This window comes from Poromitra crassiceps, assembly GCF_964638095.1.
Source record: "Poromitra crassiceps genome assembly, chromosome: 3".
NCBI lineage: Eukaryota > Metazoa > Chordata > Actinopteri > Beryciformes > Melamphaidae > Poromitra > Poromitra crassiceps.
In genome coordinates, this window is record NC_139625.1 from 59,754,812 (window position 1) to 59,771,877 (window position 17,066).

The 17,066-nt window shown below is 47.0% G+C and overlaps 1 protein-coding gene across 1 annotated transcript in view; it reads left to right on the plus strand.

Annotated features, from left to right (window-relative positions):
- The window catches only part of LOC310772857 (receptor tyrosine-protein kinase erbB-4-like), a gene marked incomplete at its 3' end in the record, with an annotated part of 279,666 nt that overhangs the window by 107,879 nt on the left and 154,721 nt on the right, over nucleotides 1–17,066 (plus strand). Inside the window, exons 3-4 of the mRNA XM_083632786.1 lie at nucleotides 10,808–10,946; nucleotides 15,125–15,186. Of these exons, the coding sequence (XP_083488912.1) occupies nucleotides 10,808–10,946; nucleotides 15,125–15,186 (201 nt within the window). The remainder of the gene's footprint in view (nucleotides 1–10,807; nucleotides 10,947–15,124; nucleotides 15,187–17,066) is intronic.

A 17,066-nucleotide genomic window follows, 5' to 3' on the forward strand; every position in this document is an offset into this window, starting at 1 on the left:
GAAGAGAGTACAAGGGCGGTTTGGCAAACAATTCTGTCACGCGGCTACAATCTACATACAGCTCAACAGTCAGTCACGTGACTTTCCGTGACTTTTCAAAGTTTTCAAGTTCAGTCTTATGGAGTCTTAAGGTGGGCTCAGACCACAGGATTCTGACAATCCTAGCCGATTTTGAAATCTGGCTGTGACACGCACTACAGGAGAATCTTCCCAGATTATCTTCCCTAGAATCTCAAACATGCACACACTACAAGATTTGTAAATGTGTGTGCATCCTACAAAAATCCTGTAGTCTGAGCCAGCCTTTAGACAACACAAGAATAGATATATTGCATGAAATCGTATTGCTTTTACTTAAAGAATATCTAGGCTCTGCTTCTATTTCTTATGGGTTTCACCTCATGCTGGATTATTCAATGTTCTCATGTTCTGAGTACATTGAAGAATACATATCAATGAACAAGGCAGAAAGCAAGTCTTATATCTGGCAAGAAAACAATGGCAGTCGATGGGTCAAACATCTCTATCCGGTACAGAAGGCATTGGGATCAGGGAGAACTGTAGGTAGGAAAAGCAAGGAAGAATGTTTAATTATCGGAATGAATGAGTCTAGGGCATACAAGATTGAATAATTAACCAGAGTAAAAAAAAAAAAGCCCCACAGGAGAATGTGATCAATGCTATCAGATTGTGTGTGTGTGTGTGTGTGTGTGTGTGTGTGTGTGTGTGTGTGTGTGTGTGTGTGTGTGTGTGTGTGTGTGTGTGTGTGTGTGTGTGTGTGTGTGTGTGTGTGTGTGTGTGTGTGTGTGTGTGTGTGTGTGTGTGTGTGTCCTCGTAATTCTGGAGATCTCATAATCATCTCTTCAAATAACCAATTTTAATTTTAATTAATGTTACAAAAACATATATGATCTTGTTTACTCACTTTTTCCCTGCTGGTGACATGCTGTTGCTCTCCGCTATCTTATTTGTAGTATATTATAATGGATTATATAGAAGTATTCATACTTAGTTACTTCCTATCTCTGGAGCAGACAATGGAAAAGTTTTCATGAACTGTGTAGACAGTAGGCTGAATCACTATTCTGGTACAGTAGCATTAAAGTGTAGGAAAGCAGACATTTACTTATATGAAAATGTTGCAAATTATTATTGTAAGTATTACTGATGGGGAGAATAGTCCTCTCTCTCTCTCTCTTCATCGTTTGTCCCTCCTCCCCCATCCATTCGATGCAGGACAATGGTTTTTATGACTACCTCGTGAATCACAGGAGTGTGGAGGGGTTGGGGGTGGGGGCTGCTAGTGGGGTGGTGGTGGACTATCGGCTGTAGATCTCCCGCCCTGATGGAAAGATCGAAGCGTGGAGGGGGGTTCTAGAGAGGTGTGTGTGTGTGTGTGTGTGTGAATGGGGTGGGGGGGGGGGGGGGTGCAGGACCGTCGCCCGTTATAATGAATGACCACCCGATACAGTCTTGTCATCCCGCCGGAAGAAGACTTACTGCCCTTGCCTGGATGGACAGCAGAGGGGGGCATTTGTCTCATGGCGAGCAGCGGAGGTCTGGACACAGGCAGTTAAAAGTGCATTTGGGACAGAGCGAGGCGAAGGGGGTGCACAGAAAGACAGCTTCACATAAAATAGCTTGTGGTACAATTGATTATCTCTGTCATATTTCAGAACTTCAAACATAGAAATTAATGTCCCCCCCCCCCCCTCCACAATGTCATCTATTATGTCCATATATCTCATATGTTCATCCTTAAAAGTACAGTATTATGTTTGATAGGCAAAGGTCTGAAACAACTAAGTTAGATTATTGTGTGGTCATAATGGCTTGTACGTTCTGTATTAATTTGATAAGTACATGGCTTTCTACCATCTTTCTTTCTATATGGCTCAACCCACAAAATTTGAATCTCCATATTATGATAATAAGTGTGCTGTCTACGTACCTTGGCATTCATTTTTCTCGCACTTGCATGACGATCATGAAGCTGAAAATGTCAAAACTTGAGTGCTGTTGAAGGAAAATGTACTACTGCACATCCTCCAACAAGAAAAATAAACTTCATAAGTGGTTATGGACCCTTATGGACTTCATAGGTGGTTCTGATTTCACACATGGGCAGCACAGTGGCGCAGTGGTTACTGTCGCCTCACATCAAGAATGTTGTGGGTTCGAATCTCCAAACCGGTCCTTTCTGAGTGGAGTTTGCATGTTCTCCCCATGTTTGCGTGGGTTTCCTCCAGGCCGGGCGCTCCAGTTTCCTCCCACCGTCCAAAGATGAACTGTGTTTGTGTAGTATTGTAATGTACACTAGTAAATGTGTAGTAGTATGTATATGATGTACCCTATGGGCCTGTGTCCACCTAGCGTCTTTTTCCGACGTTAAACGCTGGGAGTGCGCTGGGAAGCGCTGATCTCGGCGCACAATATAACAAGGAAGCAGTCTCAAACTAACGTTAGTTCAGTGCGGTAGTAGCTTGATAGCTGAAAGCTAGCAAGCTAACAACACAGGTAGGCTACGCTATTAAAAGCAGTAAGCACAACACTCACCAGAAATATTAAGTGTCTAGCCAATCTGCTCCCACAATTGAGCCTTTCTGTCTCTGTTGCGATAGTTTCTCCATATGATTAGGTGCCAGAAAAGGAGCACCCGACACCAGCGTCTTTCTGAAAAGTTAAATTATTCTCAGCTGGGAGCGCTGGGAGCTGGCGCACAAAAACGGCGGAGCGCTCTGAAAATAGACGCTAGGTGCAGCGCACTTTCTATAGACGTCCATTACGCTCTACCCCCATTGGAAACAACTGAAAAAATACACTGGACCTGAGGAAAAGACGCTAGGTGGACACACGCCCTTTGTGTGTAGATCAGGGTTGCCAACTCACACGTTTCTGGCATGTGACACAGTCTTTCACCTTAAATCTCACGCACTCACTCTGCCCAAGCAATTCTCACGCCAATTCACAGACTGACTGGCTGCGGTCGCCACATGTCCTCTAGAGCAACAGCAGCAGCAGCAGCAGGGGCGCTGTGTCTCTCGCCCTCTCTTTCTCTCTCTCTCCCTCCCTCGCACATGCGCGTGGATAGTGGACAGCGAGTGCAGTGAAAATCCCCCCCACAATTTTGATAACAGAAAAATCTTTTCAGGATACCCAGATCCTTAAATGAACGTGCCTCCGTGCATCCTGTGTGCTGCGCATGGAGAGGAGAGGAGGATTTCAGTCTGTCCTGTCTGCTGATTATCAGTCTGACCAAACAAGCCTGCATGCCTGCCATATCCCGAATCGCGATCTCGCTGCTCATCAAACTCCACTCCAAGTTAGTCCAGTGGGCTACAATTCAGTTGAAGTGAAAGTTACGAATGAAGTTGTAGCCTATCAGCCACGCGCAGGAGAGCGCAATCCATTATTGTTGCAACACAGTTCGACAAGTGCACCCCGCACAAGGCAATCGATATTTCCGTTCACCATTTAGGTAGCCTATAGAATGGGCGAGATCAATGTTATGCAAATAGCCTTGGATTTATGCTACTCATCTGAATATTGTTTATATTTGCCATTGTAGGAGCAGAATTTAATTTATTATTATGCCCATAATAGTGTAGCATTGTCAGGAACGAGGCGAGAGTCAGGATCTAGTCACCGCACTTTATTCTTTATCACACACAGGTCCGGGGCTACTGTCAGCCGTAACCCACGCCAAAACAAACCCCCAACACACACTCAAAACCCTGCTAGCTTCCTCCTAGCTTCTCCGCTCTTCACACACACAACCTTCCCTCTCAGGTTCCACACACCAACTCTCCGAGCTGTCCCCCGCTCTCACAGCTCCCCTCCCCCCAGCCAATCACAGGTGAATCCCTCTCTCACCCCCCCCCCCACTGGCTAAATGTCGCCTTCACAGACCCCCGTAACTCCCCATGCACAGAACAGTACAACACACAACAGCAGCACACAAACCCAACCCGTTACACTTCCCCCGCACATCAAAGCTTCTGGCCCCCCAGAAGCACACAAGTCCCTCTCCCCCCCCAGTGGGGTCACTCCTCCGCCGGGTGACTCTCCTCAGCCCCCCCCTGTGTCCCACAGTCATCACACGCACTGCAGTAGTTCCGCACATCCTCCTTGTGTTTGCCCCAGTAGTGTCCCCCACGAACACGGCGGAGCGTCTCCTCATGCCCGCGATGCCCGAGACAGCCGAGGCCCTTGTGCGCCCACCGCAGTACCAGCCCTCGGAGGGAGCTGGGTACAACCGTCTGGAACCCTCTTTTCCCGTGTTCCCCCCTCCCCAAAACTCCATCTTCACTCAGACGCAGCTTCGCAAACATGTCCCACAGTCCTTTCGTGGCACCGGAAAACGTGTGACTCTCCTCCACAGGGGGCCGGCGTCCGGCCACCACCCACGTGTACACCGGACCGATATCCGCGTCCTCCGCCTGCCTGCGTTTCCACTCCTCCGCTTCGACCGACCAAATGGCCATGTCGTCCTCGCCCGCCAGGTCCACATCTGAACACTCCCCCTCTTTCTCCGCCTCTCGCCCACGCTCGTCCTCCTGTCCCCCTCCCCCAGGGGGCGGCGTGTTCAGGACAGCAGGGAGAACACAAACGGCCGCGACCACCACCTCGGCTTCCCGTACAGCAACCGTGGGGGGCGTAGCGCAGCTCGGCTGTGCCGGTCCCTCCGCCATTAGTAGCGACCCCTGCTCACCTGGAAATATGAGCCTCGCTCTCCCGATCCTCACAACGCTCTCTTCCCCCCGGCTTTCCACACTCTCCCCAACCCGTGTCTCTTCCCTGACCTCCACTGTCTCAGTGCAGTCTCTGGCCAAATGTCCAGGCCTCTTACACGACCAGCAGAGTCTCACCTGCCAGCCGCCTGCACGTCTCTCCTCTCCCGCCGTCTTCTGCTCCCCGACAGCCTCCGGACACCCCCTGGCGAGATGCCCGAAGGCTCCGCACGACCAGCAGACACCTGGCCGTCCCCAGTATCGTTGCTCCGCGTACCCCGTCTGTCCCCCGGAACCGCTGCGGCACCACCTCGCCACGTGGCCCGGTTCTCCACAGGTCCAACACACTCTTTGCGGCTCCTCCGTCCGCTTCTCTCCGCGCTGCGCGACTTCCCGTAGTAGCTCCATAAGCCCCTCTGCCCAGGCAGGCGTCGCCTCCAACAGCCGTCCGATCTCCCGCATCAATCGGGCCTCCACGCCGGCAAGCACCGCGCTGAGCTCCTGCTTCAGGCGGCCCTCCATGCCAGCAAGCACCGAGCCAAACTCCGGGGTCGGCAGCTCCTCTTCCCCCCCGTCCACCGACAGGCATTCTTCTCTGCGCACCATTCCACGTGGTCCTTGTAGCAGCTAGCACACAAACAGCTAACCGCTAACGCCAGGTCGCGCTCGAGCCTTCCAGTCTTAGTTTTTCTTCTGACGCCAGTGTAGCATTGTCAGGAACGAGGCGAGAGTCAGGATCTAGTCACCGCACTTTATTCTTTATCACACACAGGTCCGGGGCTACTGTCAGCCGTAGCCCACGCCAAAACAAACCCCCAACACACACTCAAAACCCTGCTAGCTTCCTCCTAGCTTCTCCGCTCTTCACACACACAACCTTCCCTCTCAGGTTCCACACACCAACTCTCCGAGCTGTCCCCCGCTCTCACAGCTCCCCTCCCCCCAGCCAATCACAGGTGAATCCCTCTCTCACCCCCCCCCCCACTGGCTAAATGTCGCCTTCACAGACCCCCGTAACTCCCCATGCACAGAACAGTACAACACACAACAGCAGCACACAAACCCAACCCGTTACAATAGTTATTAAGTAGGCCTATGCCTATGGAAGTATGAAATAGGGCTGCACGATATGAGGTAAAGCTGCGATGTGCGATAACACTGTTCAATATTGCGATGACGATATGACCTGCGATAAATAAAAAAATGCTATAAACAAAAATATGAATGGGTAGGGGTGCTCCGATCCAGCTAAGCCACGATCCGATTCGATTTCCGATTCCTGGGGTCACGATCCGATTCCAGAATCGATTCTCGATTCCAAAGATTCTCGATTCCAGAATCTAGAATCGATTCTCAATTATGTAGTTTTATATTGCAATAACACACAAAGGTAAATCTAAGACAAAAAATGACAAATGTATTAATGCTGAACTTCAAATTCAACTTCTGAAGTATTACAGTGAGGGCCTAAATTCATTTTGCAATATGAGTGTGTTAATTTAAGCATACGTATCAGTAAGTGGCACGGGATTCTCAAAGCCTGTGTTGAGGGTCATACGAACAAAAATGCACTCTTGAAGCTAAAAAAAATCCAAAACCAACAAGTTAATTATTTACATTTTTACTTCAATGTAGAACAGTCATTTCTTACACATGAGATTACTTTTAGCCTTTTAGTCATAGCCTAACGATTATTGAAAGATATTCCATATTCCAGACTGAAATGTTATAACAGAAGTGGAGTATTGGCCAGAATGACATGAACATTTGGACACTTATTCAGCCGGTATCTTGCATGTTGCGTTCAGGTGCACTGTAATTTTTTTTTTTTTTTTTTTTTTATTGCGATAACACGTGACTTTTCTTTTGCGATGTGTTCATCGCGCATTTTCATATCGCGATGACGATGAAAATACGATAAATCGTGCAGCCCTAAATGTGAACTATACTGTAAATATATGTAGCCTACAATTATGAAATCTGAGTTGTTTGATGACTTTATGATTTGATTTGATTTAATATAATACTATTTTAATCTATGAATATGAGCTTTTTATTGTTTATTTTTTTGTTTTTTTATCTACATCACCCACAATCTTTCAGTAGGCTAATAGGCTACCACACAGTGATTAAACTCAATCCCTGTCCCCGCCTCTTTCATTGGCCAGCCTGACCCATGGCCATTACCTGGAATGAATTAGGCTAATAGCCTATAGGCTACTTAGATTTTAAACCTTGCACAACATGTTTTGGCAATACTAGGCTACTTGAATATGGTCATGTCAAAAGAGAAAAGGGGGAGGAGATATCCATTCATTCATTCCATAAGGATAAGTGACATCACTGACGGTATAGAGACAGTCCGCATGTCTGGGAACGCCCACAAAATGTTAAACGGCTGGCATGCAAGTGGGGTAAAACCGCCCATATATCTCATGGGCTGACTCACCAAAAGACGGTGCTGAGGCTCTAAACTACATGTTTGGGGGTTCTAGAGCAGAACACAAGACGTCTGCTCAGATGTGCGTTTACTGCGGTGGTTAAATCCCCGATCGTGTCTGCCTGGGCTGGGCTGGGCTATCAGCTTAATTGTAACTTTGCTGAATGGATAGAATGGGGGTTTTTACCCCACCCTGACCACGCCCCCAGCCAGGCTGAGCCAGCTAACCAGCGTCTATGACGAGACGTGGCCTCAACCTATGCTGCATATATATAAACCTTTTCCTTTGTGTGTGTGTGTGTGTGGATTGTCTGAATTAACTAACCCAGTGATACTCAACTCACGGCCCAGGGGCCAGATGTGGCCCGCGATAGGGTGCCTATAGTGGCCCCCTGACCATTTAGACTAACCCATTATACTTGATTTGTTTCCCTATTTCTGCACACTGTGGTACCAAAACAGTAATGGAATTGTATACATTTGGTATGGCTACAAAGCTCTTGTGAATCCAAAGGGCCCAATCACATTAATGTGTCATGAAATATGGCCTCATAGTATCCATTTCAAAATGTAATAATAATTTTTTTTCTTATACTGTATAAAATGCCCTATTGTGAGCTGAGCTCTAGGATAATCACAGCCTTGTTAAACTCTCTAGTCTAGACCCAGAATGTAGATACATACAATTGTATGGGATGTCCAGGTACATTGAATTGTGTTTTTCTGAGCCATTTTCAGAAAATAGTGTTCGTCATCCAATCGTCAACACTGTCGAAATTGCACAAATCTCCAATTCTCAAAAGTTGTTACACAGCATCACGTTTTTAACCCCCAAGGTCATGAGGTCATGAGGTGGTGTTTTGGGGAGATTTTAACTAATGCACTTTATTATTTTAGTTAAAGTAGTCACAGTGTTTCTTATTCTCTAGCCTCTGCATTTTGCTCTCAAAGTGCACCAGATCGATTCATTTTGACTTTAAAATGTACAAAATATTCTCCCGGTGGGGCATGCCCCCGGACCCCCCTAGGGGGGCTGTGCTCTGGTATTATGTCAAATTCTCACTCCAGCCAGGTACCCAACATTGGCAACCCTGGTGTTGATCCAGTATCATGTAGTACAGTATGTGTAAACGCCTTTGAGACATGCTTGTGTGATAAGGGGCTACAAATATAACTGAACTGAACTGAACTGAACAGTCCTCATCGAAGGGAAGTCTGCAGCAGTGTTTCCATTCCTGTCGTTTTGTTTTCAAAGTGGTGCGCGGCGGCAACTTCACATGCAGCCGTCAAATGCAGCCAGGCGTTACAGCTGCAACTCCATCATTTCGACCACACACCCTTTGTTGTACCGCACCTGCTTGTGCATGAATTTGTACTTTTGTACTTTATTGAAGGAAGAACATGGCTCACTTTCCAGGAAGATTTGGGCAATACCACATTTTGGAGCTAAACTATGTGTGACTCTTGTGGTTTTGGCCTCTAATGTGTACTGGCTTTTGGAGCTAAACTATGTGTGACTCTTGTGGTTTTGGCCTCTAATGTGTACTGGCTTTGACTTTAAACGTTGCTTTGACTGTGACCACAAAATGTCCCATCACCTGCCAGGCGGAAGTCTTTTCGAGTCCCTTTGACCGTGTGGAGTGACACTTAGTGCTGAGGAATGGCAGGCCAGCCTACAGGAAACATCACAGAGTTGATCCCCTCAACAGTTAACATGTTCAAGGTGCCTTGACAGATGCCTACAATGTAATCTAATTATGGGTTTAATCTGTTGGGCGGATGGGGGGGGGGCTTGGGGGGTGCTGCTGATACGGCTATAACTTTACAAATGTATGAAAATGCAAATGTGATCATATCTCTTCAATTTCCTCTAGATGATTAGATTACATAGTGGTATTCCACGTCAGAAATCTGTAGAATGAGTTTCCGCTCCACATAATGGACGGTTGCTTATCTATCCACTATTTTTAAATGACATCAAAGCATGCTGACGATGCGGGAGCTGCGTTCTGTTTGAACGGAGCACAGCCTTTCCTTTTGTCCGCCCGCCATGCGTGAATGTAAAACAGCCCTCTGATAAATCGGCCATTGTGACGGGAACATGATTACATGCGGCCGCGGCTGTAGGCCATTGAGCCGGGCAGACGGAGCGTCGTGTCACGTCTAAGAGGGCTTTGAATAAATGTCCCCCGTCTCCACCAAGGCCCACTTCCTTAATCAGGGTGTCGCCTGGTAATGATTGGCTTCCTGCGTGCGCCGCAGCCGCGCCGAATCATCCGCATAACTCATACACTGTTAATAATCTGCCCCGGGGAGATAATACCATTCTTTACCTTCAGATAATCCAGCCCTAATCTGGACAACACTTTTTTTTCCTACTAAATTTAATCCATTCCGACAACTCCTTTTCGTGGAATCGGAGCCAGTGGATATTGGCAGGATTCGCGGTACTTCATATTCGACTCATTCACGGAGAAGAGGATGGAGGGCGATTGGATCTAAATCCCTCAACTAGGTTATTATTTCTTACAGTCGGCTGGTGTCCCGGAGAGAGAGAGACAGTGATGCACGCTGTTGTCTCTCTTCTACCGTGGGGTCACGGCGTGGCGAGGGGCAGATTACTGCAGCATCATTTGATTCTGTGTCCATATCCCGAGCCCGGATTAGGAACAGGGAGAGGGATTAGACTTAGTTATCATTCTGCATGCAGAGAGAGGCATCTGTTGAGGGCAGCGCTCCTTGAAAAGAAACATATTTGTGCTATTAGGCAAATACTGGAAGAGGAGGCTGCCTTTGTACTTTGTGCGTCAGCCCACACTTTGATAGCGGAATGTGGAGTAGGTCAAGAGAGCTGGGATCCTTTCCTCTCTCTCTCTCTCTCTCTCTCTCTCTCTCTTGAAGAGTCAATTTGATGACTTGGACTTGTTGTGAGTCAAGAGAGATGGAGATAATAGTGGAACAATACAATTGAGCTTGAACAAGTTCCAAAATGTTATTTTTTTTTACAATGCAATCATGAATCAATGAGATGTATGATTGAAATACATCTGTCTATCTGCTCCCTGGCCAGTCTTCCAGTCTTAAATTCATGGGATATTTACTAAATGATTATTTCATGAACGCTGTGCCTCACAGAGGTTTTGAGCAATGTTGTGTTTTTTATCTGCTGCAGTTTATTATTTTCAGTTTTAATTAACACATCAAGTATTCAGTGTCTTCCAGTGAGATTCAGACTCATTAACTTGCACTAACTCTCCAGCCAAATTATTCAATATTCTGTGCATAATTATGAAATTATGCCTGCATAGAGTTTTTAGTTCTTTCTCAAGAGCGAGACCAGATTTTATTTCCAGAATCAGTCTTACAGTTTGCATGGAGTACAGTAGCTCTTTATGAGACATCAGTGACTTTGGTCATGGCATTGAATTACTGTACGCATTTGTCAATAGCGTTTATCCTGATGCTGATATGCTCTACAAGGAGCGATGTATGCAACACAAAGCTTTCAGACAAAGGAACAATGGGAATTAACCTTGAAGTATTGATTTCCTGCCATAGCGTTCATCTACTATATCCATGGCTATGCTCTTATTTCTTTCTCTTTTTCCCCTATCTCTATTCATGTCCACCTGTGCAGAGATCCTGAACGGGGGTGTTTATGTGGACCAGAATAAATTCCTGTGCCATGCGGACACCATCCATTGGCGTGACATTATCAAGAACCCCCAGGCTGAGCTGCTCGTGGTGCCATCCAACAACAGCAACCTTGGATGTGAGTACTGCATGTGGGTCGGACCAATGGCATGCGGAGGGATGATATAGTGTGGGTGAAAATCAGAGATGAACAATTAATTGGCAAAAAAATGAAACTACATCACAATATGACAGGGACTGTTGTTTTGGGTAAAAAGTAGGCCAAGGTACTGTACTTTTTTCGGCTTTTTCAAAAAACAATCTCTTATCTTTATTTGTGTGATTTCACGGTGGCCTACTTGTTTCTTCATGTCACATATGACTTGTTACTCTCAGCAGAACATGCATGTCACATATGACTTGTTACTCTCAGCAGAACATGCATGTCACATAGGACTTGTTACTCTCAGCAGAACATGCATGTCACATATGAACTTTGTTAATTGCTTAATCGCGAGCAGCTTCCAAAATGGATTTGTGAATAAGGAGCTGCATGTTTTTTTTGTCCATGAATCAAATCAAATACAATACAGGTGAAAACCTTTCTTCACACTCAAATAAATCATGACACGATAAACTTGTCAAAATGATGAATCACAATTTGAAATCACAATTGCAATATTCTGTCAAATAATCACAGTTAATTTTTTTTAAATTTCAGCCTTAGTATCTTCTATGATGATGTGAGGCCGATACACAGCTCATGCACACACACACATAATGCACTCGCCCTCAAACACACACACACACACACACACACACACACACACTCACACTCACACTCACACACGCACACGCACACGCACACACACACGCACACCCTTCCCCCACCAACAAGCACCAGTCATACCCTATGCCTTTTTATTTATTCTGTTTGCCTGACGGTCATTTGGAAGCGAGTTCACATAGTGTTAGATCGTGTGAACCTCTCCATTGTAGTGGTATGGCAGCGAGCCATGCAGCAGCTGTCTGCTTGGCTCTTTTTCAGACTCAGTGAATCTGACAGTGGGTTTGAAGCTGCCCACTTCCCCTGGTGCCTCCCATGGACATGGTCCCCACACCCTGGTGCCCCCCATGGTCCCCACACCCTGGTGCCTCCCATGGTCCCCACACCCTGGTGCCTCCCATGGTCCCCACACCCTGGTGCCCCCCATGGTCCCCACACCCTGGTGCCTCCCATGGTCCCCACACCCTGGTGCCTCCCATGGTCCCCACACCCTGGTGCCTCCCATGGTCCCCACACCCTGGTGCCTCCCATGGTCCCCACACCCTGGTGCCTCCCATGGTCCCCACACCCTGGTGCCCCCCATGGTCCCCACACCCTGGTGCCTCCCATGGTCCCCACACCCTGGTGCCTCCCATGGTCCCCACACCCTGGTGCCTCCCATGGTCCCCACACCCTGGTGCCTCCCATGGTCCCCACACCCTGGTGCCTCCCATGGTCCCCACACCCTGGTGCCTCCCATGGTCCCCACACCCTGGTGCCCCCCATGGTCCCCACACCCTGGTGCCCCCCATGGTCCCCACAGTCGCTCAGCCCCCGCTGCCTCGGACACAACAGGTGACGCTGTCCGGCGGGTGTCAAGAGAACTGGCCGTTAAAGACACTTTCAAACTTTTCGCCACATTTTTGGCCGAGCGTCTTGCTCACTTTAAGGGCGAGAGATGGAAGGCAAGGGGGTGTTTTTTTCAGATCCTCAATATCAAAAGATGACTGGTTGAACAAGTTGGGAAGCTGTCTAAAATCTCTCAGACCAAAAGTCATGATGACTCTTGCTTGCAGACAATGACTATGTTTACATGGAATGCAATAATCTGACTATCGACCCAAATAAGACAACCTTTCGATTAAGGTACATGAGTTAATATACAATATTTCAGTCATATTCCTGTAAGTTTACATGCTACAGAGCATTCTGATTACAATACGTGACGTCCCTACCTCCTACGTTTTCCCCCTGAATCTAACTTGAAACCCTTTCTGTCATGTTACCGCGTTAGGGACAAAATGTTGGGACTTCTTTTTACTTTATTCTGGATAAAGTAATCAAAAGATGGCAGTGTCTTATTCAGAGTATTGTCTTAATCAGGTTAATATCAGATTATTGCAGTCCATATAAATGCACTCAATGACCCATGCCATCAGCAGAGAGGGAGCCATGCAATCGTACTGCACAAAGCCAGTGGTTAGTCTCAAATTGAGGTGTGATAAGACACCTTTTACATCAGTGTAAAACAGTGGTATTAGTGTTGATGAAATGGCACTGGAGGAGGAGGAGGAACAGCAAGGAGCAGAGCAGGTGGGCCATAAGTGTAAAACAGTGGTATTAGTAAAGGTCCTATCCGTAAGTTCTAACTATTACTGATACCGGTGGCCATTAGAGTAACTGCAGGCAGCGTGTGAACGAGCTGACGCACCGGCACCGTACTCATAAAAGTCACTTGGACAATTTATCGGTCAGATCAGCCTCGAGATGCCCAGGAAGGATTCTGGATGAATTATCTGACGTTATTGTGGCTGCCACTCGTGTTTTGGCTTGCATTGGCTGCGGGGAAATGGATAAGGATATTCACGTTACCGTGAGCCAGGAGAACTACCCTGCTTCCCCTGTAGTAATGCCTGGAGTTGACCAAACTGAACAATCAAACAATGTTTCATAAGCATAACAGTAACGGCATATTTACGACTGTTATATTCATTATCCACACAAGACGGTAACGTTATTAGTGGAGCTCGGTGGTAATTTCTATAAATGTAAATCAATATTAGTTAGCCGCGATTAGCATCAAACTAACGTTATACTAATGTGCAGTCCCACTGCAGCTAACTGCAGTCAGAGGCCTGCAGTCAGAGGCCTTCTCCCCCGGTACCGTCTAATAGTTGACAAAACTGAACAAACAATGTACCATAATAAGCATAACAGACAGTAACGTTAGGCATCTTTACGACTGTTACATTCATTATCAACACAAGATGGTAACGTTATTAGTGGGGCTGGTGGTAATTTCTATAAATATAGCTAAATCTATTAGTTAGATATAGCATCAAGCTAATGTTATAATAGGCAGTCTCACCACCACTAACTGCAGTCAAACAATAATGTTCCATGACCATAAGCATAACGGTAGTAATGTTAGGCATACATTATTTGCGACTGTTGCATTACTTCACACAAGACGGTAATGTTAGCGGAGTTTCTGACCAGGTGGTAAATCCATTAGCAAGCAGCTAACGTTATCTGGTCAAAACCACATTACAGCAGCTACAAGCAGCAAGGTCCCTCCATGAACCAAAAACACACAGCCCCGACTCTAGTTTTCCCCCGATGTCGGTCACATTGCTGCTGTCTGGCCAGACGGGCATCACTAGATAAATATTTATTTATTTTTGTGTGTGTGGACTTCTTGCTGGAGTCTGTGTTGCTGTTTGCTTTTGCTGGCAGCTAGCGACGAACGTAACGTTAGCCACTTCCTGTTAGCCGTCTTCTTCGTTGGTATTTCCGCCGGAGCCATGAGGATAAGAGGCAGAACGTCACATCCACCAAATTTGCCGGGAAAGTATAACCCGTGGCCAGCATGAAAATCCTGCAATATCTTTGCAATGGGTGAACGCAGAGAGACACGGCTGGGCTTGTTTTTTAAGTTACGGAATTGCGCATTCACTCATTGGTAATAGAAAACACGTTGTGAACATTTATGTTCCGGCCAAACTTATGGATAGGACCTTTAAATGGCACTGGAGGAGGGGGAGGAACAGCAAGAAGGAGCAGAGGAGGAAGGCCAGAAAATCATAACAAGAGAGTGTGTGGGAGTGGAGGTAGCTAAATTGCGGCCCTTTGCCAAGACGTAGTCAGTATTTAACATTAACAGCCCCACTGTGGAAGTGGTTGAAGGGCCCGGGTGACAATCTGCTGCACTATCCCACTTACTCTGTAATTAACCCTTAGTCAATGAAGTCTTGATGATGGGCCACTGGCAGACGAAGGCTATGAGCACTTTGAGCATGTGAGGGCTTGACGGGGGAGTGGAAGCCTGTCTTTTATGCTTAGATTCTCCACCGGCCAGAAGTCGGCTCAATGACTGTGGCGCTATTGTCAGGGGAGATACGACCATCTGTCACTGTCAGCGGTCTGGGAAGTTTGGCGGGGTGAGTGTGTGTGAGTGGGTGATCGGGGCGTTTGATGTGTGTTTGTGTCAAAGCCGCTTGTCTAAAGTTGGGCGAGGAGTTGTCTGAGAGCAAACTCTGTCTGTTCTGCAGGCAGACGCTGTCATCGCTCCTGCAACGGACGCTGCTGGGGCCATCAGGAAGACCAGTGCCAAAGCTGTGAGTATACGTGCACACACATGCACGTGCGCACATGCACGCACGCACACGCGCACACACACACACACACACACACACACACACACACACACACACACACACACACACACACACACACACACACACACACACACACTTGTCTCTTAACGTGGACTCGACTGATAGTGGTTTTTGAATGGGTCATACAAGCAATATTTTGTGCCAATATCTATCATTCAATTTGACCATTCATGCCAAAAAATATAAATATTCAGTGTTTACCCCCAAATGTTATTTATTTTTATTTTATTTTCAAATATGTTTTATTTGAGCATGACAATATATACACCCAAATGTTATTCTTGACAAGGTGGATTTAGAACGTCATGCGACACTAAACGTGTCCATTTAATCCCAGGCTAATCAAATTCATTTAGGAGAATTTTAACTTTCAGATGGTATGAATCATGATATATGCTTTCTTCTAGTCAGTCATTTCTCATTTGGCAATGTGGGCAATCTCTGTTCTCTGTTAAGAAATGTGTGCCGGCCACAGCTATGCCGTTTTACGTGCGATCGGGTTGAAACTTTCAGGGGGTGTAAAGAGCACCCATGCGGGTGACCTGATGGGGGTGGAATTGTGACATCACTGATGTCATCAGTGACAGACACACACACACACACACACACACACACACACACATACACATACAAGAGAGAGAGACTGAGGGAGAGGGAGAAGGAGGGGGAGAGAGACTGAAGGAGAGGGAGAGAGAGGAGAGGGAGCAAGACTGAGGGAGAGAGAGGAGAGGGAGAAAGACTGGGAGAGGGAGAGAGGGACTGAGGGAGAGAGAGGAGAGGGAGAGAGAGACTGAAGGAGAGGGAGAGAGAGGAGAGGGAGCAAGACTGAGGGAGAGGGAGAGAGAGGAGAGGGAGAGAGACTGAGGGAGAGAGAGGAGAGGGAGAGAGAGAGGGGGAGAGAGACCGAGGGGGAGAGAGAGGAAGACATTGTGCCTGCCAATAGGGCAGGTGAGGCCACACAGCAGCCGAGCTGCAGGGCCAGCTCGGCAAGCTGCAGCGCGGGATCGGCCGTGCAGCGAGCCTAGCATTCGAGCGCGCGAGATGCCTAGTCTTGTAAATTAACATCAACCTGTGTGACCCATTATTCAGTTGTAGGGGAAACATTAGGCCTTTGAATGGTAAATTAACATGACAAAATACCTGATTATAAAAAATAAATGGATAAATAAAAGGTGCAAAGAAAATGAAATCTCCTTCCAGGTTTTACAGTCTGTATTTCTGTCGCAGTGGACAGGGAGAACCTCCATTATATCTGTGTTAGACGGCATGATATTTGGCCACTATCAGCCTGATATATCGGTGAAGTGATATATCCATCTAACCCTCTCATAACATACCAGTATTACACATAATTAATGGTTAACAGGAATAAAAAAGCGAGGCAGCACAAAAAAAACAAAGGAGGCGGGCAGCTGGCGAAACGATAACCACAGCCCTCCATATAATTACAGGATGCTCCCCTCGTGTCGTGCAGATCTAGAAAGAGACGGTCCTTTTTTCCCTGCGCTGTGCCATAGACACACACACACACACACACACACACACACACACACACACACACACACACACACACACACACACACACACACACACACACACACACACACACACAGTGTGTGTGTTTTCCCTGTGCTGTGCCATAGACACAATAATAGACTACAGAGCCAAGTTTTCCCCCCACTCCTGCATCATTATGTGCCCCAACACAGCGGAGACTGAGCACAGCAGTTTCTAACGCCTCAGCTTGAAGCTCCCGCTGACTCGCTGCTGTTTTCTCTTTTGCTGTAGCAATAATGCCTGAGAGGCTGTTCTTTAGCACA